The 26,313-nt window shown below is 39.0% G+C and overlaps 2 protein-coding genes across 2 annotated transcripts; one reads left to right on the plus strand and one right to left on the minus strand.

Annotated features, from left to right (window-relative positions):
* The first annotated feature begins 2,790 nt into the window (after window positions 1-2,790).
* On the plus strand, window positions 2,791-17,093 carry LOC146515269 (neuroepithelial cell-transforming gene 1 protein-like). Its single transcript, XM_085168558.1, has 12 exons — window positions 2,791-3,130; window positions 4,545-4,611; window positions 5,444-5,503; window positions 6,199-6,306; window positions 6,387-6,551; window positions 6,642-6,704; window positions 6,797-6,893; window positions 6,994-7,070; window positions 8,390-8,647; window positions 8,740-8,910; window positions 9,002-9,188; window positions 10,190-17,093. The coding sequence occupies exons 1-12, from the start codon at window positions 2,967-2,969 to the stop codon at window positions 10,519-10,521; spliced, it is 1,749 nt and encodes a 582-aa protein (XP_085024684.1). The 5' UTR covers window positions 2,791-2,966; the 3' UTR covers window positions 10,522-17,093.
* LOC146515270 (ankyrin repeat and SOCS box protein 13-like) lies at window positions 14,087-24,610 on the minus strand. The gene is made up of 6 exons (XM_085168566.1): window positions 24,385-24,610; window positions 23,515-23,714; window positions 23,242-23,392; window positions 17,881-18,015; window positions 16,261-16,452; window positions 14,087-16,171 (listed from the first exon to the last, which is right to left on the minus strand). The coding sequence occupies exons 1-6, from the start codon at window positions 24,425-24,427 to the stop codon at window positions 16,023-16,025; spliced, it is 870 nt and encodes a 289-aa protein (XP_085024692.1). The 5' UTR covers window positions 24,428-24,610; the 3' UTR covers window positions 14,087-16,022.
* Window positions 24,611-26,313: the final 1,703 nt, after the last annotated feature.

The raw sequence follows: 26,313 nt of genomic DNA on the forward strand, positions 1-26,313 counted from the left end.
GTGATTCTTTATCCGAGTGTATCAGATCAGATCGATAATATATGAGTAGAAAAACCTTTCTACAAAGAATAAGCCATTCCAGATGAAAATAGCAGAGCTCAGGTTTTCTGCAACTGCATTTCAGAAACTGAAAAACATTGTTGTCATCAAAAGAAGCATTACATTTAGAAAGCTTGGGGTCCTGAGCAATGACTTTTTGGGTTCAAGAGGATGAAAACCTGTAGGAGTGTGTGCTAATGTCTATAGAAACAGGTTTTATACAACTGGATGTGTCACTCTCTTTTCAGGACAGAACAAATTTGATCTAATCATATTAGAAATGTTGTGTTTCACACACAGATGTTGCTACATTTACTATTTTTGGAACGAGTATAATATTTTGTAGAAGGATAAGGGTATTTATATATGAAACTTGGAACACAAACTGAAGATTTCTTACACTGTGGTGTGTAACTCCCTTTGAACAAAAGTGCAAACTGGGTCCAGTTATGTATTGGTGCATGCTCAATCATCCAGGTAACTAAATCCCAAAAGGTTGATTCTGTTAGATAAGATAAGATAAGATAAGATAAGATAAGATAAGATAAGATAAGATAAGATAAGATAAGATAAGATAAGATAAGATAAGATAAGATAAGATAAGATAAGATAAGATGTGTCTGGTGATTCAGGGCTTTTGTGTGTATTTTTTGTTTTTCTCGTGCTGACAATCCTCACAGGTCCTCTGGCCCATGATTCTTGATTGTATATTCTTCTGTTTATAATGTTTGTTTTGTTCTCTCCCTTTTCTTCCATCTCCCTGCCTGTGGTTATGTGAGCTCATGGAAGTTTTGGGTTGCCGGAGGGATCCTCCTATGAGTCCCTAAGTGTTCCCGCACTGGAAGCTGCCACACCAGCCGTCACTAGCTGCAGCTGAGGGCCGCGTTTGGTGCGCACTTTTTTACCATAGACTAATGTGCGTGAAAGGCCTCGCTTCAGTGGATTGCCCTTTCATTGTGTATATCTGTTTGTGTCTTGCCAGGAGCTGGAAGCAGAGCACGTTTTCTCATGGGAGTGGAGTCACGGTGTGGGAAGAAGAGTTTTGGAGTTGCCTTTTCACCTTTTGGACATTCTGTACTGCATTTTGTCACTCACCTAAGTGACTTCTTCAAAATCAGTGACTCCTCAATTGGACTATTCTGAATAAAAAAGGGTTTTTCATGCTGCTAGATGAGTTTTCATAGTTTAAATCCAATTCATCATCTATCATGATGTCCCAACGTTTCTGCTGTTGATAGTATTACAGTAATAGCATCAGAGGATTGTCTTGTAGGTGAGACCAGCATCACTGAATAGTATTTCAAGTTTAAAAACTTTTTTTTAATGTAAAATGAAACAAAAATAAGTCTTTTGTAAATGTATTTGGATCCAAATAAAATATATCTGTGCAAATAAAATCTATTTTTGTGGGACTTTATTTTGTGAGAAGATCATATCTGAAGCATACCTGCTAGGTCAATGAATACTGAAAATAACTTTAGTTTCTGTCTTTGTGTTAGTAACAGTGCAGAAATTTGATTGCGCTGAATGGTTTGATTCTCCCTTCACAGCTAATGTTTTTATCTTGAACTATTAAAAGAACAGAGATCATCCTTCGGTTGAGGTGCTCTTTTTCTAGTCATGTGGCTGAGTCACATCACTTGTGTCAGTATGATCAGAACAATGGTCACCTGATTCATGAGTATGTGCCAGTTTGAGTCAAAACGCTAATCTGAATCAAAGTGAATGTCGTCGCTCATCTTTTGAAAAATAAAGTGAAGTCAGCAAACCAAATAAGAATTTTCTTTACTTCACACATTATGAGTATTATCAACACAGGATCAAATTGCATATGTTTTCACTGTTTCCAAGTACCCAGTTTTAGATTCCAAATCTACAAGTCCAAAAGACCCGCGACTTAAAAGAAAAAAAACACACTGCCTTTCATACTACACTAAAGTAGTTAAGTAATAGATAAAAACTGAAAGGACAGAAAAGTTCCTGTTTTTCACTGTACTAGAGATACACTCGGGGGTCAAGGGCCATTTCCTCGTGTCCAAAACTCAATTTATTTTCAAAAGTGGTTGAAAATTCATTCAATTCTACTGATTTTATTTGAACACAGATGTCCTGACACCATAAACGTGGGTTAGGAAAAGAGAGTCCTGTGTAATAATATATGTTAATATGATTAACTCTACTTAACAGTCAAATTTGTTCTGCCTGAAGGCAATAAAAAACTACATCCCTGCTTTCATTCTGAAACTGTTCTGAGAATACTTAATGTTGGTAATGTTTTCTGTGGCAAGTTTTCAATTTTCCCTAAGTGTCATTTCTGATAGTGTAAAGTTTGTCAAAAATGACTCCATACAAGGTGTAGGGTCACTGGAGGTTATCTGATCTGACCACACTCCAGACACTTTGCCAGTCCATCACAGAGCTAACACAGAGTCAGACAAGCGTTCACCTTTGGCCAATTTAGAATAACCAGCTAATCTAATTAGCATGTCTTTGGACACTGCGTGAGTAGGCTTTCTGCCTTTCATGGAGTGGACAGTCAAACAAACTGAATCAGCATAAATCAGTTTTGATGGATCAGAATGGATCAGTGTTGTCTTGTCCCCAGTCAATTCATACTGCAGTTTTTGTGCACCCCGCTAACTCTGGTAGGCTGGTTTTCATTATCTTTCGTTATGAAACGCGGACGAGCTCAGACTGGCTCCTCCCACCTAGTCTAGCAGCGGAGCTCCGAGACGTATCCTGATTGGTCCATTTCCAAGAATCCGCCATATTCAAACTTCCGCCGTGCTGTGTCTTCTGTTGTCATCGATCTTCTGTTTTCTTTGTACGTATAGGGCCAGTTTTCATACGTTTGGTTTTTCTATATTCCTCGCTTAGTCATAAACACTTTCGGGTATAACTCATTTCACAACGTATAGCCACGGGAAATGGAAGAAAACGAAGAATTTAGCGGAAGCGCGACGGAAAACAAAAGACACAAACTTCGCAGGGTGTCATCGAGGACGTCTACGACCAGTATGATCAGCGCTGCGGAGCCCTCGCCTCAAACCCTACGAAGAAACAGCTCCAAGAAGCACGTAGCTGCGAAAAGGTGATAGCATAATTATTTATTCGACAGCCCTTTTGCAATATAGTACAGTATACTGTAGCAAACATTTTATCCATTACCCGGTCGGCCAACTGTGACGGGCAGGGCTGGTATTGTAACTGGCAAAAGGTGCTTTCAAGTGCACCTCGGAAGCCAACCAATCGACTGAAAATACACATATGTCTGCTTATCTTGTTTTAATAAAGAAATAATTAATTTAATTTTTACATGCATGTGTGTGTGATTTAGGATTTGTACAGTTTCCTGTGCAGTAGACATCATATTTTTATATTAGGGCTGTAATAATGTTATCCTCTGTAAAATACATCTTTATTTGTTATGGGGAGGGAACAAAACTTTGTTTACAGGGTGTTCGTTTCTTTTATTGCAAATGAATTACTGTCAAAATACAACAGGTGGAGAGACATTGTAATCAGACCTGTGCAAAAGTTTGCAAAAAGAACATTATTTGTTATATCATTTAGAGTTGAATAATGTTTTCAAGTTGAAATTGCAATATGTGCATTTGGTAGACTGCAAAAGCTGCAGTTAGTCTCACCAATCAGAAGTGACCCAAAACAACTGCATATACACCCTCCAACAACATACATGTGGGTTAAGGTTAGCCCACATGAGTTCATGAGGTTACACCTTTTGGTCATAACATTACATTCTAAATATTAAACTGGGTTTAACTTAAAAAACATTCCCCAAATCATTTAAGGCTAATATTATATGTGCATTATAAACACTCTATAGATGTTTATGTTATAAAACACTGTTGTTATTTGATCACCCTGCTTTATAATGCTTCGTTTTGATTAGTGTACTGTGGCTTTAATTTGATGGCCATGCACTGCACCTGTATTTGTACTTGCAGACTTTCAAAAAATGCAAACAGTATAATATCAGATATGGATTTCAAAAAATGTGATTGGCTCCAACTGTTTTTTTCCCAGAAAGTGGTGACTGTTAACAATGGTTAACGTGACGTCAGTAAATCAGATCTCATGACTCTCAACAAAACTTTTACAGTACTGGTTGTACTCATGCCTCAGAGTCATGAGCACTGTTAGTGGGGTTTTGCAGTAGTGGTTGCAGCTGCCCCTTGGCCTCGACCCTGACAGAAACTGTGTAGTTTCATTGTTTTGTCCCCATAATTGACAAGTAGCACAACAGAACTGCACAGCTCCTTAAATGGCTTCGTTGTGCTTCAGTCATCCCAGAGCACATATTTGAAACATAACTGCAGCGTAAAGGGTCACAAAAATGCTTCCATGTAATACTGTAAGCCTCGCATATTGTTGCTGATGTTGATAAGATACCAGAAAATGAAAAGCTGCCATTGTGTAACGACCATGCTATAAATGTGTTTTCATTGTGCAAGGCCAAACATGATTTGTTTAATTTCCCACAGACCACCACTGCAGAGAGGCAGCTCCTTCACCTTCCTCACTCCTGGGACTCCGTGGGATTTCAGCCTAGTGAGTTCATGTTTAATATGCAACAGCATCATGTTTTATTACAGCGATCAGGCCCTCACACAATTATCTCTGTGTAAACTGAACAACTCTCTTGATCCATGTCTTATATGGCTTGTATATTATGGTTTTCCAAAAACTTTCCCAGAGAGGTTTTTGGTGATTTTATCCAGCATTAAAAATCACGAGCATCACAGTAATAACATTTAAGAAGAAGACAAAGCCCACCTGGCTTTGTCCGCACCTGCACATTTTACACAGACACCAGATCAGCCAACCACCCTGCAGTGTTTTGATTCTGAAAGGGTTGAACTTTTGTACTGTCCGCGGTTTGAATGCTCGGAAGTAAATTCTCCAGCAGATAAAAGGGAGTGTTACATCCAGACGGAGAAGGGAAACGTTCTGTTCCAATATACACTGGGGGGGGGGGGGGGGACTGCGTTTTTTAACATTCAAGAATGTGAAATCAGTTCTAGTAGTTCTCCATAAGGTTTGAGCCTGTAAAAGGCTAGTTCAATTTTTAGTAAAGTTGTGCTGTGGCTTATTTTTACACCTGTAACAAATAATGGAGAAATGCATACTTTTCAGCCAAATAATAACACAACATGGACTCATTGTGTGTCGACAGAACACTGCCATGGGTAGTTTCCCCTAAGAGTCCCAATCTGAGACAGGAAACCCCCATATACGTATTGCATCTGGTCATGGGTAGCAGGATAACATTTTGGACTGTTGTTGTTGTTATGTTCATATAAGAGATGCTGCTTCTGATCTGTTGTTTAAACACTCATCGGGCCTTTAAAAGTAACTGCTATCTTGTGTTTTGTTGCTGCAGAAAAGAAAGCGCAAAGAGAAGGAGGATGATACCGTCAGCCTGTCCAGCTTCGACCTCAAGGTGAGAGTCGGAAAGTCTCCTTTCTGCACCTGAATGCATCTCTACCATAAACTTTAATCCTTCTGCATGACTCAGGTTGTCATCACAGACAGCCCGAGTCATGCAGGCTGAGGATAATCCTGCTATGCCTCAGACCGGCTGAGGAAATAACTGTAAAAGAGTATACAAGGAGTGCGTCTCTTGGTGCTGTGATTGTCATAAATTCAGGGTTCAGTTCAGCACATCAGAGTAGCATTTACACTATGTTTCTGTGCTGTAGAAGCAGGAGCAAAGTTCCTCTACTCGGATATTTGAAAGGAAGAGCTGAGAAAGCTGAAATTCTCCCTCAAATGTGTAGAAGAACCGTATGAAGTACAAGAAGAAATCTAACCAAGCAGACACTTTGTTCATGGATATAACTTCGCAGTGTGTGTTTCACTGGAGATCACATAGTCAGACTGTAGATCTAAATGCAACATAAATACATCTGCACAGTAAACAGTCCTGAGACTAAACTGAAACTGTTAAGAGAGCAGATCAGTTTAATTTCATCCAGGTGTTTTACTGCTGTTGCTAAATAGACTAAGCATTTAAGAAAATAGATGAAAGGAATCTGAGTAAATTGTGTGTGAGGCTATTTAAAAATGCCAATAGCTTCAATTATAAATAAATACTACAGTTTTAGTTTATTATAATTGTATTTTTCTTTTTTTTAGGAACCCAGTAACAAGCGTGTCAGATCACTTGCCAAAGTTTCATCCCTCGTCAACTTGATATCTCCTTCAAAGAATGGAGCAGTGCGGCGCTTTGGTCAGACCATCCAGGTGAGCGATGTGCTGTGACACTTAAAAACAACACTTACCCCGTACCATCTTCAATAACAGCAGCCTTTGTTTTTTTGTAGTCAATGTCATCACGTGATACCAAGTCACCAGGGATGTCCCTCAAAGCTGGCAGCAAAGCTTCAGGTCCGACCCCCACGAAACGGAGAAACAGCACGCTGTGGTCGGAGACGCTGGACGTCCATCAGAAGAGCACGTTCTCAACAAAAGAGATCAAGAGACAAGAGGTTGTGCAGCTCAGCCTTAAGTCAGGAGCGGGATCTTAAATGTGCTGAGAGCTGAGAAAGTAACCCCTCCTGCTTTTGTTTTATTCTCAGGCAATTTATGAACTGTACAGGGGAGAGCAGGACCTCATCGAAGATCTTCAACTTGCCCGAAAGGTTAGTAGAATATTTGAGTAAAAATAGAAGAATCCAGCATTTCAGCTTAATTTCAGCTTCCTTTTTACTCAAACTGCTGCTTTTGTGTTTAGGCGTACCACGATCCGATGCTAAAGCTTTCCATCATGACGGAGGAGGAGCTGGCTCACATCTTTGGCGACTTGGATGCATATATCCCTCTACACGAAGGTGAGCTCTCGCTAACTTGGATATAAAACTGGAAGCTGTTTGTTTTTCGCTAACAAATGTGTCTCTCTTTTTTTCTCTCTCTTTTTTTAACATTCTGAAGAGTTATTGGTGAAGCTGACGGAGGGAACTGGCCCTGATGGAACAGTAGCACAGATCGGGCAGATAGTGATAGACTGGGTATGAATACAGTAACATTATTCTGAGAATATACACTCACCTGTTACAGTGTCAGGTACATCTGTTCAGCTGCTTGATAACACAGATATCTAATCGGCCACTCACTTGGTATCAAATCAGTGCATTTAGCCAAGTAGACATGGTCAAGACGATTTTCAGAAGCACTGCCTTGATCACCCAAATGTGACCACTCTGGAGAAGTTTGGAGGTCAGAGGAGAGGGCCAGACTGCTTTGAGCTCATAGGAAGCCAAAAGTAACTTAACCATTCATTACAGCTACAGTAAAATCTTGAAGCAGATGGTGTACAACAGCAGAAGACCACACTAGGTGCCAATCCTGTCAGCTAAGAGCAGAAAACTGATCCCAGTTCACATGACTTACCAAAATTAGACATCAGAAGATTGGAAAAATGTTGACCGATCTGACGAGTCTCAATTTCAAAATAAAAGCATGGATCCATCCTGCCTTGTATCACCGGTTTAGGCTGGTGGTGGTGGTATAATGGTGTTGGAATATTTTTGTGGCACACTTTGGTTGCCTTAGTATCAATTGAACACTGTTTAAACACCACAGCCTACTTGAGTATTGTTGCTGACCATGGCTATCCTTTTATGACCATCCAGCAGGATAACATGTCAAGTCACACCACAAAGCTCAGATCGGCTCAAATTGGATGTGTTTGAACAGGAGATTATTGTTGTGGATGTGTAGCCAACAAATATGCAGCAACTGTATGATTGTTATCCAGCACTTTATTAAATCTGTGCTACAAAGGATCCCATAATTTGTACCTCATTAATTTAGCAGTGAGTGTATTTAGTGGATGTTTATCCTATAAGGCTTTGACAAGTTAGGACATTTTAATACAAATATTATATTATAAAAATTCTTGCTAAACTCACTAAAATTAAAATATTATTTGCTAGAATTGGTACTTATTATATAATTTTTTTAATAGTTGGCTGTACATGACAATAATTTGTATATTTAATGTTGCATGAGTAAATTGGTTGCAGATTCTTATTTAATTTATTTTCTCACTCTAATTTTACCTTTTTTTGACAATAGTCTTCATAGCTGCTCAGGGTGGCAGTAGAGATCACGTTTACTTTAGAACTGATGATGCTGACTGAAACTTCACAGCCTGCCATCAGCTAATATTCATATTTAAGATGCTTTTGAGGAAACTGAAAATCCTTTTAAAAAACCTGAAACTAATCCGACAAGCAGCCTTTGGATATTTTCTTTCTTTTCTTTTTTTTAAAGACATGAAAAGTGCACCGTGTAAATGTTTTGCCTCCGACTGTTTTTCTCTCAGCTGCCCCGTCTGAACGCCTACAAAATCTACTGCAGCAACCAGCTTGCCGCCAAAGCCCTGCTGGACCAAAAAAAGCAGGACAGGCGGGTGCAGGATTTCCTGCAGCGCTGTTTGGAGTCACCCTTCAGCAGGAAGTTGGACCTCTGGAGCTTCCTTGACATCCCTCGTTCACGTCTGGTAAAATACCCGCTGCTGCTGCGAGAGATCCTCAGACACACTCCTCCCGATCACCCAGACGTGACCAGTCTGGAGACAGCAGTACGTTACCTGCGTGCCACATAATCTGGCCATTTGCATGTTTGTTGCAAATAAAATACACCATCATTTTCTGATAACTTTTTATTATCCAGATCACTATAATCCAGGAGATCCTGTCCGATATCAACGTGAGAAAGGGGGAGTCTGAGTGCCAGTATTACATTGACAAACTGGAGTTTCTGGACGATAAGCAGCGGGACCCCCTCATAGATAAGTGTAAGACACTTCTGTGTCACGGCGAGCTGAGGAACAAGAGCGGCTCGGTAAGAATGGATGCTTCTTCTCGCTGTTACAGTATCTGCACGCTATTCATGTCATTTTGAAGTTTCACACTCTGTTACTGTGCTGCCTCAGAGGCTGCACGTGTTCCTCTTCTCTGAGCTGCTCGTTCTGACTCGGCCAGTGACGCGCAATGAGAGGAGCTGCTTCCAGGTGTATCGACAGCCCATCCCTGTTCGAGACTTGGCCCTGGAGGACCTGCAGGATGGAGAGATCCGCATGGGCGGGTCCTTCAGAGGGGCTTTTACCAATGGAGAGAAAGGTGGGTTGACTTCTGATGGCTATAATAATAGACGGGAGTTCATATCAGTGTAAACTTGAGGAGTTATCAGACAAAACAATTATAAGATGTCACTTTGGACGCTTTCTTTTTCTGTGCTTAATTTTTGTAGACTAAATTATTAGAAATGCATCTTTTATAGTAAAAATAATACCTTTATAACTGAAAGTGTCTTAGTTGTAACTCCACAAATATTCAGCATGCATAGATGCATGAATCCAGTCAGTAGCTGGGTCTTGCTTCTTCTCTCGCCAACTTTCATTCACAAACCTCAGTCATATTCTCCTGCTAGAAGGAGGGGGGGCTTAGTAGTGGTCCACTTCTAAAGTATGCTTTTCGCTAAAATGGTGAAGCAGAGAGCAGCAATACACAGTCACACTAACCTGATATGACCTGATTACACATGTTCATCCTTACGTCAGGGTTTATCCATTTTACCAGTTTTTGATGGGAAATTTTGGACTGATATGTTAAACCACACAACATACTCCAAAAACATCCATTGATGGGTGTTCTTTATTTTTAATTGATATTCTTTTTCATAATTATAAGTAATGTTAATTAATATTTATTTAACAAAATAAATTAACTGGTCTGTAAGTTCAATAAACACTAGAATTCTCTGGTAATATTTAATAGTTTGGGCTTTACGGGGTTAAAGCACACTGCACACCAGAGTGAACCTGCTGAGTCATGTTATAATTCACACTTGGCTTGCCACGACTGGCGGCCCTTTTTGTATTTGCTCACAAGTTGTCTGTACCATTGTGTTGACTTACTCTTTAGAAGAAACATGCAGAGGAGGTTGGGTGGAGTGGGAGATTATGGATTCTTATAGGACTGGTGTTTATAACGCTGAATGAACTGGCAAAGAATTCTTTTTTCTTTTTTTAGTGTCATTAAAAAGGATTTTCCAGAATCCTGTAGCTTCAAAGCATCAGTATTATTTTTCTGACTGCCACTTTTATTCTCTTCTTCTCTAGCTAAGAATGTTTTCCGCGTGAGCTCTCTGGATCCTTCTCACGGCCAGACCCACACACTGCATGTGAGTGACGTCTACCACAAGCAGCAGTGGCTCAACTGCCTCCGAACCGCCATGTCCCAACAGCAGGGGGCTCCAGCTAGAGTTCAGCGGGGGCAAACCATCCCAGCAAAAAGCCACTCCTCTGTGTCCTCAGCCACAGTGTGTGACGAAGAAGAAAATGAGAACTGTCCTCCTCCTGTCTCTGGCCCCAAACTGAGGCCTCAGACGCTCTCCAAAACCAGACTGGACCAGAAGTTACAGTCACTGAAGAGGAAGGAAACTGGAGTGTAGCTATTTAGAGGGTTCCTCTTACATGTATTTGACGTGTGTCCTGTTTAGTCACATTTTTTTTTTATCCATCTGCACTGAAAAGGCTTCTCCAATCATCACCGTCCAAATGTTAATCCAACTGTAGCCCTTAAAAATGTGTAATTAGTTTACAGGAAAAAAAAAGCCTGCTATTTGCATATGTGTTTACAGCAGCTGTAAAGCAGAGTTTTCTGTCTTGTTGCTTTGAAAACTTTTTCAGCTTTGGTTTTTGGTTAAGGCTTTTTTTGTTTTTTAAACCATCTCTGTCTTGTGTTATGATCAGGATGTGACTGTGTGTCTATAGAACGAGCAGCACGTGTGAAGCTGTCCGTTTTAAGTGTCATCTGTGCCAAGATAAGGGACCAAGAAACTGTCTACCAAGGAAACAAGGCTCAAAGTGTTTCAGATCAGTGTCAAGATAGGGAGCAGAACACGTGTGAGAGCACTGACCACAGATGTATTAAGAATTTTTTTTAAGGGGGAAGGAGGGACATCAAGAATTCATCACATATTCAGAGGAAATTTGTTAATCAAAAAGGAAAAAAATAAAACATATAGTAAAACTGAGTTTGAGACTTTTTATTGCAGGTTACTAAGATCCTCTTGATTGTACTTTGAATTCTCAGTCACTTCCCTTTATTGTTAACGTGGCAGTTCAACAGTGTTGCAACACTTTTAAAGCAAACAGAAGCTTAAAAAAAACTAGACACTGGTTTCTTTCCAATTAGTGTTCAAAAAAACGACTCTCTTAGCACGTTTGTTCATGTGTTTTCGTTCAAATATGTCAAACTGGAAAAGGCTAAATGTAAAAAAAGACAGGTTATTGATAAATCCTTTCGAGTTCAGAGGAAAGTTTGACTTTTGTTTTATTTTAATTGATGTGAAATGCCCGTAGTAGCTCTTCAGGGCTGATCCAAAATGATATGCATCATGATATGCAAATGACAGACCTGCAAAGCCTGATTTACATGTATGAAAATTTTACCTCAATATCTGTTGTTGCGTTTGTTTTCACTGTAAAACATACAACTGACACAGTGTGACTCTAGATAAGGTGTACGTCAACAGACACGTCAATATTCAGTATTAAACAGTCATCGAAAAGAGCGTCACTGCAAAACTTAAAGATGTACTCATATAGCATTCAGGGATACAAGCGTCAGTACAAAGCGTATTTCAAATGTATTGTCATAAAGAGTCAGAGAACAGCTCATCGCATTGCCAACTTCCTCTATCTTATTAAACACCGATTCTTCACTCACTATTTAAAAACAGGAACCTGAAAGACTTTCTTAAGTTCTTTTTCATTTTTATATGCTCGAAGGATCATTGGAATTTCAGTTGATGGATGTTTTGCTTCAATTCGATTAGGCAGCCACACAGCAGCTTTAGCAGCACACATTTTACTTCCACTAAAACCCTCGGGGGGCCTCTTATACAGCTTTTGATCAGTAGTATTTATAGCTGATAATGTGTCACCAGCGTGAGATGCTTCACCACAGCCTAACCAAAACCCTCTTCCTCAAAGATGCTTACAACTGCCAATGTTGAGCATCATGTACTCTTTCTGGGAGAGTTATGAAAGCAGGAGTCGGCGCAAAGCTTAAGGGTAAGCCGCCACGCCTCCTTTTATTTGACTTGACCGTTGCCCTGATAACACAAGCCTACGCGGCGAACACCTGCTTCCCCTAGAACACAGCTGCTGAGGTTTGGGTAGGATAAAATGGCCGGCTTGGGGAAGTGGAAAAAGTTTTGAATGCTCAGGACTAAACCTTTCATTAAATAATGACTCACTGTTAACTGTCTGCTGAAGGTAAAAGGATATCCAGAGCTTTAGGGGGTCATTGTATTAATCTTTATTAAGTCGCACTTAAGAAAACACGGTCTGACTGAACTAACACTCAAATGTTTGTTCAAATCTTTATTAAGCACACGGATTGAACATTAACAGCCCAGGTTGGAAAAACCTGTACAGTGAGAACAGCGGATGTTTCCTGCAACCGTTTATAACTTGCACATTTCCTCTTTTAAAAAAAAAAAAAATGCATCAGTTTCAGTTTATGACCCGATTCACAAGCCCTCTTCTGATCGCGCTACAACATTACAAATTGGGTTCAAGTCACGACTCTCGTTTGTTTGTTCCAAAACATTAATTTCTTCTTTTGCAACCGTTCTGCTGTCCATTCATTTGTGTGCTCCGCCGGTTTTATGTCAGGTATTGCTGCCCTTATAGTCACCATTCATCGTTCCCCCAGTTTCAGTGCATTCATGCATCGGGAAAGCAAAGAAGCTCAAACCCTGATCGTTCCTCTGCCGTGCTTCCCAGTAAGTATAATGTACATATGTTCAAAGAATACCTGATGCTTTCCAGATCATCCAGTTAGCCTTTGATCTTAGGCGGCACTGTTTTGGTTTATGTTTTCTTCTTATTTTCATTCTATTACCCGATTATTATTTGGTATTTTTTGTTATTGCAATGTTCTCCTGTCACTTTGGCTGCTTCATCACCTTTTTCAGGACTACGTGTCTTTCTGTTGGTATAATCTTTGCAAGATGTCAGTTCCCAGGGAGAGCAGTAACACCTTATGAATGAGACATTGTGTCTCAATGCAGACCGATGGACATCCTGGACTGGACTCTAGAATTGCTTTTGTAGTCTTTTCTCAGCTTTATGAACTTCTAAAATGGTTCTTCTGAGGTCCTGTGGAAGTTGTGCTTGAGGCAAGGTTCCAACCAATTCGCCTTTTGGTCAGAAATTCCTTCATATGCACTTTCAAACCCAGACTCTAATTATTCAGTGTGGTAAAAAAAAAAAAAAAACCCAAACACATCTATTAATGTGTCTTGGATGAAGATCAGACCACATTTATTAATAATCAGAGTAGAAACACAGCTGATTCTAAAGGGTTCACAAAAACGTTTCTTCTAATCCTGTCGCTTAACTTTGGAACTATCAGTTCTGGATTCAGAAGACAGTGACAGCTCACTAAATGTCATCACCATCATGCAGTTGTTGCCGTGTGTTGACCTTCTCCAGAGTGAAGAACATGATGGTATTGTTGAGTAGAAAGAAACCAATTTTGCAGGTTACTGTACTCTCTTAAGTTAGAGAGTAAATTTACAAAAACAAGGCACGTCCAGCCAGGAAGAAGCTGTGGTGTCACGGCGAGCTTAAAATACTCAAACTGTGGGTAATGACATTAATTCGCGTTGACACTTTGGCCCTAACTGAGCTGTCTCCAGATGCATTGAGGTTACAGTTAATGTTTTGGTTTTTCTTTTCACTTCCTGCTTACTGTTTGCATGTTTGGTTGCTAACATCTCCCCATCTCACGGCAATTGTTCTAGTTTTTCCACATTCTGGTTTTTACATCCTCCAGATGAACGTTCACATGTCATCTTTGTTGTTAGCAATATATATTTGTTTATCACTGACGACCAAACATTCCACCAAGCAAGTTTTGACTACACCAGCTGAGTTTTTGGCTCAGTCCACAGAGAACATACTTTGTATTTGTACTAATCTTTGCTGTAAAAACAGTTGGTTAAAAAAAAAGAAAAAAAAAAAAAAAAAAAAGGATTTTACAGTGAATATTAGCTGCTTTGTACTTGTTACCCATGCTGCTCTGTAACACAAGCTCATGTTCAGGCATGCTTTAGTGCAAGTCAGGCATAATGAATGCTTTTATTGTCTGAGTGTAGGTGTAGGTTTCAGGTTCATTTCAGGCATTAGCTGCTTTTCTAGTCTTCACCAGAATGAAAATCATGTTATCAGAGCAACCATTCAGAAGGGCTGCAGAGAGGACTTTTGCTTTGTGCTTTATGGTCACATTTAATCATTCACTTTTTGTCCCACCCTAGAGTCTGACTGACTTAAAGGGATAGGGTGCTATTCGAACTATTGCTGTCCAACCACCTACACGTTGTTTATTTGCAGTTGTGCCATTTTGAAAGGACGTGTTTTGGTTGAGCCCATTTTAAACAGTTTTGCACAGAAACCAATAAACTGCCATTAAGAAAATACTTGTCTTTCAAAAAGTTTCCATGTTAAGATACCAATGATGTACTTGAGTCTGCTTTGTGACTGAAAGATGCAATCTATATATACCCTTTCACAATATTAGTTCCTGAAAACGCAATTTCAGATCATTTCCAGCTAAGCATTGCCAACTGGTGAAGCTTGGTTCCCAAACCCATTAGGGAACTATAGGGTTTTTTTGTTGTTGTTTTTTTTAAGTGGATGTTTTTTAGGTTGATGTTTTTTTTCCAGTGGAACTTTCCATTCATTTCACGCAGTCTGTCAATTCCAAAGGAAATGAAGTACCTTGTAAATCTAAAACAGTTTTGATTGAAGCTTGAAGTCCGATTAAAACAACAAACAAGTTATTTTTAAATTCATGTGGTAGTCATCTGGTATTTATTTACACAGATTTGATAGAGGTAGAACCATCTGTATTATGTACAAATTTACATTAAAAATAAATACTTACAGAATATATACAAATTCATATTCATATGCAGTCCTAGTAATCAAACCACATGTTGCCAAAACAGTTAATGTAGTATTACGGGATATTGCAGGGTTTTAGTTTTTTTTGGTTTTCAAACTTACATTCACACATACTTAAGAAAATACTTGTCTTGTTCTTGACTCAAGTCAAGAACAAGACAAGTATTTTCTTGTCATCTCAAATTCCACAAAGCAAACGGTGTTATATCAACACAAATTATTCCAAGAAATGTGAAATGATGAGTGGTGCTGCCAAAGCCTCTGAATACACACAGGTGCACTCCGATACTGATACCAATTCAGGACTTGGTATCAGTATGGGGGGGAGGGGGGGGAGTACATGAAATCAAAACTACTAATAATGGATATTAAAAAGGTGGAACTTGGCCTGTTGCAACAAATACACACCGGGAGTGTGCCAGACAAGTCGGCACACACCACCACAATTCTGAAAGGATATCTAAAATATGGAAACCCCCTGTGTAAGGTTGACACTTGCTGTGCATGGCCTTAAAAGGCAAAAACTTGCTCACCTAAATTGTGCACAACCTACCAAGGAACAAAGCCCTAAACACTAGAAGGTGCTGAGATTTTTCTCGGTATTGGGTGGAGCAAATTAGAGGAAAAGGGCATTAAAAAAACAAAAACATTTGACCTAACATTCATTTGATGCAGAGGCTAAAGTTTGCCAACTACGTCAAACATCAAGGCTAAATACTGCAGGGTTTTCTTTCCGTTTGTCAGAATAATTTGTTGCTGTAGCTATGACCTTTAAAGAAAAAATCCCATTTTCAGTTTGCTTAGACAAAAAGTCATCATATTTAACTGAAAAAAATTAAATAAAATAAAAATCTATACACCCATCTAGTTTGGGAAATGTTAAGACATCTGTGTGGTATCACTGTCAGCTCAAACATCCTGTCACATGATTTTCAGAAGAAAGGGCCACAGGAACAGCCGTTGCAACCAGCGATTAAATTTCAATGACTGGAGCCGGAATGTAAGACAGGAAGCTTATGATACGATTAGGCAAGTCCAGCCTAGAAACAACTTTATGCGCTCTTGTGCCGAGAATCCTCCTCACTGCCACCCTGCTGATCTGCTGTAAACTCAGGGGGTTATCTAAGACAGAAAAAGCCATCTCAAGTTATGCGTCACTAGTGTTCTTGATGGACTAAAATAAACAGGATGTACTCTAGGTGGATACTCACTCTCAAAGAACTCGAGGCAGAGGTACGATGGGGATCCCAGAGTGGTGTAGTGGATAGGTTTCTTGTTCAGGTTATCCGTGGCGTACACATTCCCCCCAAACTCTACAAGCAACTCAATCAAATCTGTGTTTTTTGCCTTGGCTGCGTGATGAAGAGCTGTCTCGTGGAGCTTGGCAGCATTCACGTTTGCCCCTTTCAAAAAGGAAAACAAACTTCTAAGAGTGAGGAAAGTGCTGCTGATGCCCAAGGTTGTGTTTTTAATAGAAATTATAAACATCATAATCACTTTATACAGCAAGAAATATATTTGACACCAAATATTACAGTAAAAAAAAAAAAATATATATATATATATATATATATATATATATATATCCTGGTAATGGCTGCAGTGGGGTATGCTTGTAGCTGCTACTACTGACAGACGTTGGAACAGTGAAACTGTGGATGGATCCACTGATACAATTATTAGTGGAGGATACTGAAAGACGAGGTCCACGCTCAAAGTCTAAAGTGCTACGCATAACAACGAAGAGAAGTCAACTTCCTGTGTTTAGATGTTTAGATGACGTGTCCTGTTTGTGGTTAAGCTGTGAAGGTAAAACTTGACTGTACAGAAAATTATTTTTCGTCTTATTCAGAAAAAGTTTAAAAATGCCGGTACCCTGCATGCCATGCCATCTTAAGTTTTAGACTGAGAGTTACATACATGCCATTAACATGTTATATGTACAATCAGGGTCATAATAATGCTGTCATTACTAAGTAATGCAGCATGTTTTGTTTCTGCTCTAAAAACAGCTTATTAGTCTTTTTTTTTTTTTTTTTTTTTTAAAGAAGCACAGATAAGACAGCATATCACACTAAATTATCTCTAATCCATGATGACTGAATAGTACATCATAACTGTAAATTTCATCAGCCGTGGTGCGCAGAGGAAACGCCAGAGATCTTTTTCAGTGATTTGAATTCGTTTAATCTTAATATCGACAAGATATGCAGTCACACGAACCTTGTTATGGACAGGCAGCCAGTCAGCTCATTTTTACAGAGAGGCAACTATACTAAAGTAAAAAAACATCAAGAGCAAACAAAGTAGCTGTGTGAGCTAAACATCTGATGGTAATTTATTGCATTGATAAATCCATCAAGTTCAAAACAATCTCCAACAACACTGGCTGAAATGCAAACCCAAACCATGACACAGCCTCCACCGTGTTTTACAGATGGCTAAGTACAAAGAGGTGCTCTGTTGTAGAACGACAGATTACTGCTAAAGCTACAAAACCTTAAAAAGAACTGGAAAAATGTCAAGAAATAAAGTTGGATTCAATAATCTATAGTCATTATAGATTTTGTGAATCCAATTTATTACATTCATCAGGGAAACAAAAAAAGATATACCATAAAATAAAGTACAAATTACAAAATTGAGACCCTCCTACTATATGAGCACACAGGTCTGATTGATGAATCTTCCACTAATGTGATGCTATTCTCAGAGAATTCAGGTTCACAGGTTAAGTTAGCATGGCAATATAACCTGGTAATAAGTGAACCACCCTGAAATTGCCCTGATAAGCTCAAATCCTGCTTTGTGGTACAGGCCTCTGGACTCACCTGCGTTGAGGAGAGTTTTGGCGCAGTCATAATGTTGCCTGGCACAGGCTACATGGAGCGGTGTCCCATAGTGGCAGTCATGGGCCTCCATGTGAGCTCCTTGATCGATCATGAGCTGGACACAATCTGAATTCCCTGATATTTACAAAAAAAAAACAAACACAGAAAATAACTAATTCCAGTTGTATAAACCTAAAAAGTTCTGCAGTTGAGCAAATGTTGGCGATGCAGGTAGGTACATTTGGGATTTTAGCAGCAATAATTATTAGTATCAGAGGAAATAGTCCTTTTCGGTGTCCCTCTCAATGCATTTGTAACCATGTGTGACGCCATTAAGAGAATCACAGCTGGACTTTAAGAACTTATCCTCTAGCTTGAAAATCCTTTATAAATATTAAGCTGAAAATAGTTGTGAAACTCAAGGTGACACAGTCTGTAAGCGGTTTGTTCTGCATCCTTCCATCTTTCTACAGAGAACCTGTAGGTCGGCACAAAGACTTTTTTCCCCAGGACTACTCTCCAAATAATTTTGTCCTACATGTTCCAGTCATTCTGATCCATATGAGCTATATACCTTTAACAGGTGAAGCTGTGCATGCATACGGTTGTCTTTTTGACTTGGGCTGTGTGGTGTGCTATTTGAAGCTTTGGTGATTCTATGACAGATGGACTGGGAAATTCCACAAGAACAAAAAAATTAATAAACAAACATCTATGTGTCACTTTTGTAGTCATTATTGTAAAGCGAGTATGTCACAAACCAAGCACCAAGCCCCAGGGCCTGGATGCAGTTTCAGTCACGTTGACATTTACGTCATTGCAAAGCTGCACCCACAATCACCGTCTGTCTTAACACTGGTCAGCGAGAGTCGGCGAACCTGCTCGTCTAGTTTTTTGTTTTTTGTTTTAAATACAATGGAGAGGATTTGTGCAGGTGGAGCTACAGCTTTAACCCTTGTGCACCCTTCAAAATTTACACCCTCCTATGTCCCTCGTTACCCAAAATGGTCCCCATCCAAAAGGTGATATAGCAATATCATTTATGAATTTTTTTTTCATTTTTTTTTTCATCAGATCTTTTAAACAACTTCAGACCTAACCACAGACATAAAGGTTTTCATAATTTTTTTAATATTTTTTAGGTTTTTATGGCTTTATTGTCATAGAAAACCCTGTTTTTTTGGGGGGAAAAAAACATAATATGCAATATTTTCAAAAAATTAGTTGCAAATGGAAATATTTGGCATGAGGTTATTACAGCCTTGAATGGGTAAATAATTCATAACAGCATTGATTTGGATGCATTATTATTTTTGGAGCAATAAGAGTTTTTACAATTTACACCCTCCTATGTCCCTCGTTACCCAAAATGGTCCCCATCCAAAAGGTGATATAGCAATATCATTTATGAATTTTTTTTTCATTTTTTTTTTCATCAGATCTTTTAAACAACTTCAGACCTAACCACAGACATAAAGGTTTTCATAATTTTTTTAATATTTTTTAGGTTTTTATGGCTTTATTGTCATAGAAAACCCTGTTTTTTTGGGGGGAAAAAAACATAATATGCAATATTTTCAAAAAATTAGTTGCAAATGGAAATATTTGGCATGAGGTTATTACAGCCTTGAATGGGTAAATAATTCATAACAGCATTGATTTGGATGCATTATTATTTTTGGAGCAATAAGAGTTTTTACAATTTACACCCTCCTATGTCCCTCGTTACCCAAAATGGTCCCCATCCAAAAGGTGATATAGCAATATCATTTATGAATTTTTTTTTCATTTTTTTTTACATCAGATCTTTTAAACAACTTCAGACCTAACCACAGATATAAAGTTTTTCATAATTTTTTTAATATTTTTTAGGTTTTTATGGCTTTATTGTCATAGAAAACCCTGTTTTTTGGGGTTGAAAAAACCATAATATGCAATATTTTCAAAAAATTAGTTGCAAATGGAAATATTTGGCATGAGGTTATTACAGCCTTGAATAGGTAAATAATTCATAACAACATTGATTTGGATGCATTATTATTTTTGGAGCAATAAGAGTTTTTACAATTTACACCCTCCTATGTCCCTCGTTACCCAAAATGGTCCCCATCCAAAAGGTGATATAGCAATATCATTTATGAATTTTTTTTTCATTTTTTTTTTCATCAGATCTTTTAAACAACTTCAGACCTAACCACAGACATAAAGGTTTTCATAATTTTTTTAATATTTTTTAGGTTTTTATGGCTTTATTGTCATAGAAAACCCTGTTTTTTTTGGGGGGAAAAAAACATAATATGCAATATTTTCAAAAAATTAGTTGCAAATGGAAATATTTGGCATGAGGTTATTACAGCCTTGAATGGGTAAATAATTCATAACAGCATTGATTTGGATGCATTATTATTTTTGGAGCAATAAGAGTTTTTACAATTTACACCCTCCTATGTCCCTCGGGACCCAAAATGGTCCCCATCCAAAAGGTGATATAGCAATATCATTTATGAATTTTTTTTTCATTTTTTTTCACATCAGATCTTTTAAACAACTTCAGACCTAACCACAGATATAAAGTTTTTCATATTTTTTTTCATATTTTTTAGGTTTTTATGGCTTTATTGTCATAAAAAAACCCTGTTTTTTGGGGTTGAAAAAACCATAATATGCAATATTTTCAAAAAATTAGTTGCAAATGGAAATATTTGGCATGAGGTTATTACAGCCTTGAATGGGTAAATAATTCATAACAACATTGATTTGGATGCATTATTATTTTTGGAGCAATAAGAGTTTTTGCAATTTACATCCATTGGTATCCCTCGGGACCCAAACGGGTCCCCAACCAAGAGGTGATATAGCAATATCATATATGAATTTTCTTTTCATTTTTTTTCACATCAGATCTTTTAAACAACTTCAGACCTAACCACAGACATAAAGTTTTTCATAATTTTTGAAATAATTTTTAGGTTTCTATGGCTTTATTGTCATAAAAAACCCTGTTGTTTTTTTGGGAGGAAAAAAACCATAATATGCAATATTTTCAAAAAATTTGTTGCAAATGGAAATATTTGGCATGAGGTTATTACAGCCTTGAATGGGTAAATAATTCATAACAACATTGATTTGGATGCATTATTATTTTTGGAACAATAACACTTTATTGCAAAAAAAAACTGAACTGACCTGAACAAACTCAACAACAAACTAAACAAAGATGTAATTTACATTATCATACATAGCATGAACCACAAGATGGTTAGATTTTGCAGACAGGACATATCTTATATATATATCTTTGCAGCACTTATGATAATAATGTGCTGTTTGCACGATGAGCACTGCTTCCGCTTTTTGGAACGCTGCTCTTTCTCAGCAAAAGCCTCCCCTAAATTGACTGTGCGCTTTGTGTTGTGCTTACGCCCGTCTGTGGATTTCGTGGCGTCTGTGCAGAAATCACTAGTAAGACAAGGCTGCAAACTATTCTCACAGACTTCAAAGATGCACCTAAATTTAAAAAAAAAAAAAGATCATCCTCTATCTTATTGTACAGACCATGATCTTTTTCTGTCTCTCCCTCCTGTTCTGTTCCTGTGCCACTGGGAAACTGAACTGACCTGGACAAACTCAACAACAAACTGAACAAAGATTTAATTTACATTTTATAGCACGAACCTCTAGATGGGTGAATTTTGCAGACAGAACATATCCTACCATTTGCAGCAGTTACGATAATAACCCGCTGTTTGCACGTTGAGCACAGCTTCCAAGCCTCCCCTAAATTGACCGTGCGCTTCGTGTTGTGCATGCGCGCCTCAGTCCATTTCGTGTCGTCTGTGCAAACTATTCTCACAGACTTCAAATGTGCACTTATCCAATAACTAACTAATCCCTCTGTCTCTCCCCTCCCTCTCCTCTCCCCCCTCCCCCCGGCTCTGTTGTGTCACTGGCACAAAGACTGCCCTTCCCCTGTCTGCCCTTTCCCAGCCAGGTGGCTGTTTTCACACCCCTCCCCCCTCTGCTTAACAAAGACGTGCCTGCTCTTGCACCCCATCCCCCCCCTTGCTGCTGAGCAAACAAGGCTCATTCAGAGTGAAGAGATTTCAAACATTTAGAGAGACTTTAGAGAGGAAGAGAAGAAAGTTGCAGGCTCTTGTACACTTCAAGGAGGCGGCTCTATGGGCTGTTTTGTTTGCGACCGACACACACACACACACACACAGTATATATATATTCTCAATCACATTCACACCACTCTCTTATATCAGTTCCACTACATCAAGACTATTTTATGGTGGTCAGCTGTTTTATTGCCATGTAATTTGCATAATAACATAACCATGACCTGCATTCAAAACCACTGAAAATGTCTATGGGTGTGCTGTACCTAATATTGTGCTCATTTGATCCAAAACCTATTTTTCCTTTATTTTGAAGGCTGAGGCTTAGATCCATTAGGTATTCACGAGAAAATAATTATCACATGTCAGAATTACAGTATATCGAAAATATGTGATTATAATGGGAGTCAATGGGCCCAAAATGGAAATTAGAACGTAGGAGTTAAGCCTTATGTTTATCTCCTTTACTATACACCACACCATAGAGGGGATCATTGAATTTTAAAAATAATGCTAAAATGCACATCCTGGCCAAGTTTCATGCAACTAGTCTTTAAAATGCCTGATATATTGAAAATCAAAAATCCAAAGTTACCACAATGGGTACATTTTTTCACCTAGAATGCAGGAGGGTTAAGTACACGGATTCCCATTGTATTCACCACCGGAGCCATAAAGGTCTCTGTTACAATACAGCAGCACTGTTTCTCCACTAGAGAGACCATCTTGCCAAAAGTGTTGGTTCATCTGCCTTCACACCCAATTTGAATTCGAGTTACATCCCGTTCCTAATCCCTAGGGTTTAATATAATGTCAGCCCACCTAAGGTTTAGGTGTTTATGGGAACTTTTGACCATTCCTCCAGAAGTGCATTTGTGAGAGACACATAAAGCCTGGCTCACAGTCTCCACTCGAATTCTTCCCAAATGCCTTTTATCATGTTGAGGTCAGGACTCTGTACAGACCAGTCAAGTTCTTCCACATCAAACTGGCTCATTCATGTCTTTATGGACCTTGCTTTGCGCACTGGTGCGCAGTCATGTCGCAACGGGTAGGGCCGACCCCCAACTGGGGTTGAAAACCATTGCATGAAGCTCTCTACACCATGTTCTTGAGCTAATCTGAAGGACACATGAAATTTGGAGGTCTATAGCGATTGACTCTGCAGAAAGTTGCTGACCTCTGCGGACTATGCGCTTAAAATATGATTATGCACAATGTTGTGTTGGAAAACACACACCTCCCATGCAGGCTTCATGAAGAGGTGAGAAGGTGAACAGTGGAGGATTTACAGTTGCTCCATACTCCAGCAGCAGCTTGACGCAATCCAGACTGCCAGCTGCACAAGCATCACACAGCGGCGTGCTACCATCGATGTTACGAGCGTCCACCTGAAGGACAGGGCCGTAATGACAGCACACATGCACCATGTTGAGCTACCACCTAAGCCACCAACTGTGCTTGATTCTCTAGTGACATGCCGAAGTCAGGTAGCACCACAAAACCTCCTCACCTGTGCGCCAGCATCCAGCAGCAGTCTAACACACTGGGCCTGTCCCTGTATACAGGCCTCGTGCAGGGGGGTGATGGAGTCCACAGCCACTATGTTAACTGCGGCACCTCCCTCGATCAGCTGCTGCAACTGGAAGGCCCTGCCTTGTGCAGCAGCCTCGTGCACTGCTGACCGGTCTGTCCAGAATCCAAGGCCGTGTGCTGCAAAGATGTGAAACCAAACAAAACCTAAGAGCATCTATTCACAGTCAAGGGAAAGGGGGGGGGGGGGGGGTATGAGCGTTTATACTACTTCTTTCTAAAAGAAAAGCCAGAGTGTTTCTTCTCCTCATAAAACATGCAGCTCTTAATCCCATGTCAAGACAACTTTGTATAGAGTTACCCATATAAATAACATAAAGTGATGAGAAATGCGCAGGAAAGGAGAAGAGGTTTGGGAACATGATAAAGTGGGAGAAAGTAGTTTCTCACAACAACCTAAACACAAATGACACTAGTGCTCTGCACGTGTGCAGCAGGGCCCAACCCACCCGAATAGCACATGCATTTGTCTTACATGGTGTGAGGTGTGCGTTATAATGGATCCACTGCTGAACCAGTTGCACAACAGGCAGTTCAATGCCTGCTGGTTTCAGCAACGAGCTTAAAGCGCGACGTCATGCTCTCAGATGAACGTCAACCAGTTTAAGATACCATGCTGGCTTAAGGCTAGCCTTAATCAGCATCGTCAAAGAAAGATGAAAGGCAGTCTCCACGAAATGAAAAGCTAATAAATCTAGGATCTGCTGGCATCATCGGGATAATAACCGGCAGACTCCTTATTGAAACGGCTGTCTTGGTTACTGTTAGTCACCAACTCTAAGCTACTTACCGATTTCTCCATACAAGGACGGTCTGGCCCGTGTGATCTCCATTTCATGTTCCTGTTTTTGTCTCTGTCAGCAACGAAGATTTAGCCGAGCATGGTTTTCATTTTGAAGCAAAGCAACAAAAATCGAAAGGACTGCATTACTAGGAGTACTACCACACACACCGTGCAACCCTGTGCAGAGTCTGAGCAGCTGAGGTTTAGCCTAAATAAACAACGCCGGGGAATTCTGGGATATGTAGGCGAAGGGTTACGATTATTACAGATAGATGAAAATAATAAAGGACACACACACATTTATATATGTATATATAAATATAAATATATATTGTATATGTTGTGGTTCTTTAGTAATGCAGAATAATAGGACATATGTATTTCTTTGTGTAGCACATTTTTAAAATCCATTATGTGGATTCAAAGCATAGACTGTATATAAAAGACGGACAGAGCAATGGGTTTTGGACCTATTTTGAAGCCTTGGTGTTTTTCATTTTTGGAAGCAGAAGTTGCTATTTGTGATGCAACATGGAAAAGTCCACCAAAGATGTACACCAAATCCCAGTGTGGTGATAGAAAGTGTATTCTGGTTTTTGCCAAAAAACAAAGAACCCGTAAATATTTAAAATGTTGGTCTATATTCTGTCAAACGTATCTTATGAGATACTTATGAGTCTTATGAGTCATTTTGAGCCAGAAAGAACATTCCTGACACATTGTAGAAGCTGCAATCAGTTTTTTGATTGTAGCTTTTGACTGACTATAATGTAGAACACAGAGAACAAAAAACATATAATTCCTTTACCTTCTTTTTTTATACAACCCCATCACAACTCCTGTTGACTACTGCCGATAAGCAAAGATTTAAAACAAAACAAAACATGGAAACATTGGAAATCACGTTTTGGCACAACACCGGCTGAGCACAAAAGCAATAATGCAATCAGGAACAGCCAGACTTTCCCATATTTCAGATGTTTGTCATCTTAGTGTCACTGTCTGCAAATATCTCTCCACACACTGTATCCCAAAAAATGCAATTTATTGAACTGTGTCTAATGCACAAATTGTTAATATACAGTGTACTGTTCTGCCTCGGTTCCTCATCCAGGAAACTTTTGGCTAACACTGTGTCTAATCAGGGGTTTCTTAAAAGTAAGACACAGTTTACAAATATGAGACTAATATCTGTTTACATCATAACATGACACCTGTCAATCCATTATCCTGTTGGATGACTTATAAAAATGTGTAAATTGTTTTTTGTACTGAAGTGCAAACATGTTTTGTAATCCTTTACAAATTGGTGTATTAACATAGCGTGAATTGCATCACTTCTGGAGTCAACCTCAGTTTTTCACTCTTCCATGTTAGCTTCCTTTTTCAGTTTCTCTACTTTATCTAATACATAGGTGTCAAACTCAAATTTGGCCTGCAGCCTAATTACATTTGGCCCGCGAAGCCATACCAAATTATTATTAGAGCTGGCCTACTGGTATTATACAGCTAATATATATATATATATATATATATATATATATATATATATTGTTTAGTATTAAGCTTTACTTGTTCCATATTCAGTTTTTCAGCAAAACTTGTTTGAGTCCATAAGAAGAGATTCATTCTTAAATCTGGAGGAAGATTTTTTTTTCAATAAATATTAAGGTTAGCCCACGACCTTGTTCCAGTTTTGAATTTTGGCCCACTGTGTATTTGAGTTTGACACCCCTGATCTAATGACTTTAACCAGCAAATACAAAAGGTTTACATCGCTGTCAATAATGTAGCATGTAAAGAACTGTTTTTTATTCATTTGTTTATGGCATGTGCCCGTTTAGAGCTAGCTTGGCAAGCTTTAGCTAGCATGACACATTAACTCATGATGTCACTTAAGTGCTATTTTATATTTCAATTGCAACTCCTAGGTTA

Source organism: Neolamprologus multifasciatus, chromosome 7, assembly GCF_963576455.1.
Source record: "Neolamprologus multifasciatus chromosome 7, fNeoMul1.2, whole genome shotgun sequence".
NCBI classification, from domain to species: Eukaryota; Metazoa; Chordata; class Actinopteri; order Cichliformes; family Cichlidae; genus Neolamprologus; species Neolamprologus multifasciatus.

Excerpts from the sequence above, each read along its gene's own strand:
- LOC146515269 (XM_085168558.1), top strand. The coding sequence starts at position 2,967 with ATGGAAGAAAACGAAGAATTTAGCGGAAGCGCGACGGAAAACAAAAGA. Across the intron at positions 6,705-6,796 it reads ATCTTCAACTTGCCCGAAAG|GCGTACCACGATCCGATGCT; the intron begins GTTAGTAGAATA and ends TTTTGTGTTTAG. Across the intron at positions 9,189-10,189 it reads TTTTACCAATGGAGAGAAAG|CTAAGAATGTTTTCCGCGTG; the intron begins GTGGGTTGACTT and ends CTTCTTCTCTAG.
- LOC146515270 (XM_085168566.1), bottom strand. The coding sequence starts at position 24,427 with ATGGAGATCACACGGGCCAGACCGTCCTTGTATGGAGAAATCG. Across the intron at positions 23,393-23,514 it reads TGCTGGATGCTGGCGCACAG|GTGGACGCTCGTAACATCGA; the intron begins GTGAGGAGGTTT and ends CCTGTCCTTCAG. Across the intron at positions 16,172-16,260 it reads CTGCCTCGAGTTCTTTGAGA|ATAACCCCCTGAGTTTACAG; the intron begins GTGAGTATCCAC and ends TTTCTGTCTTAG.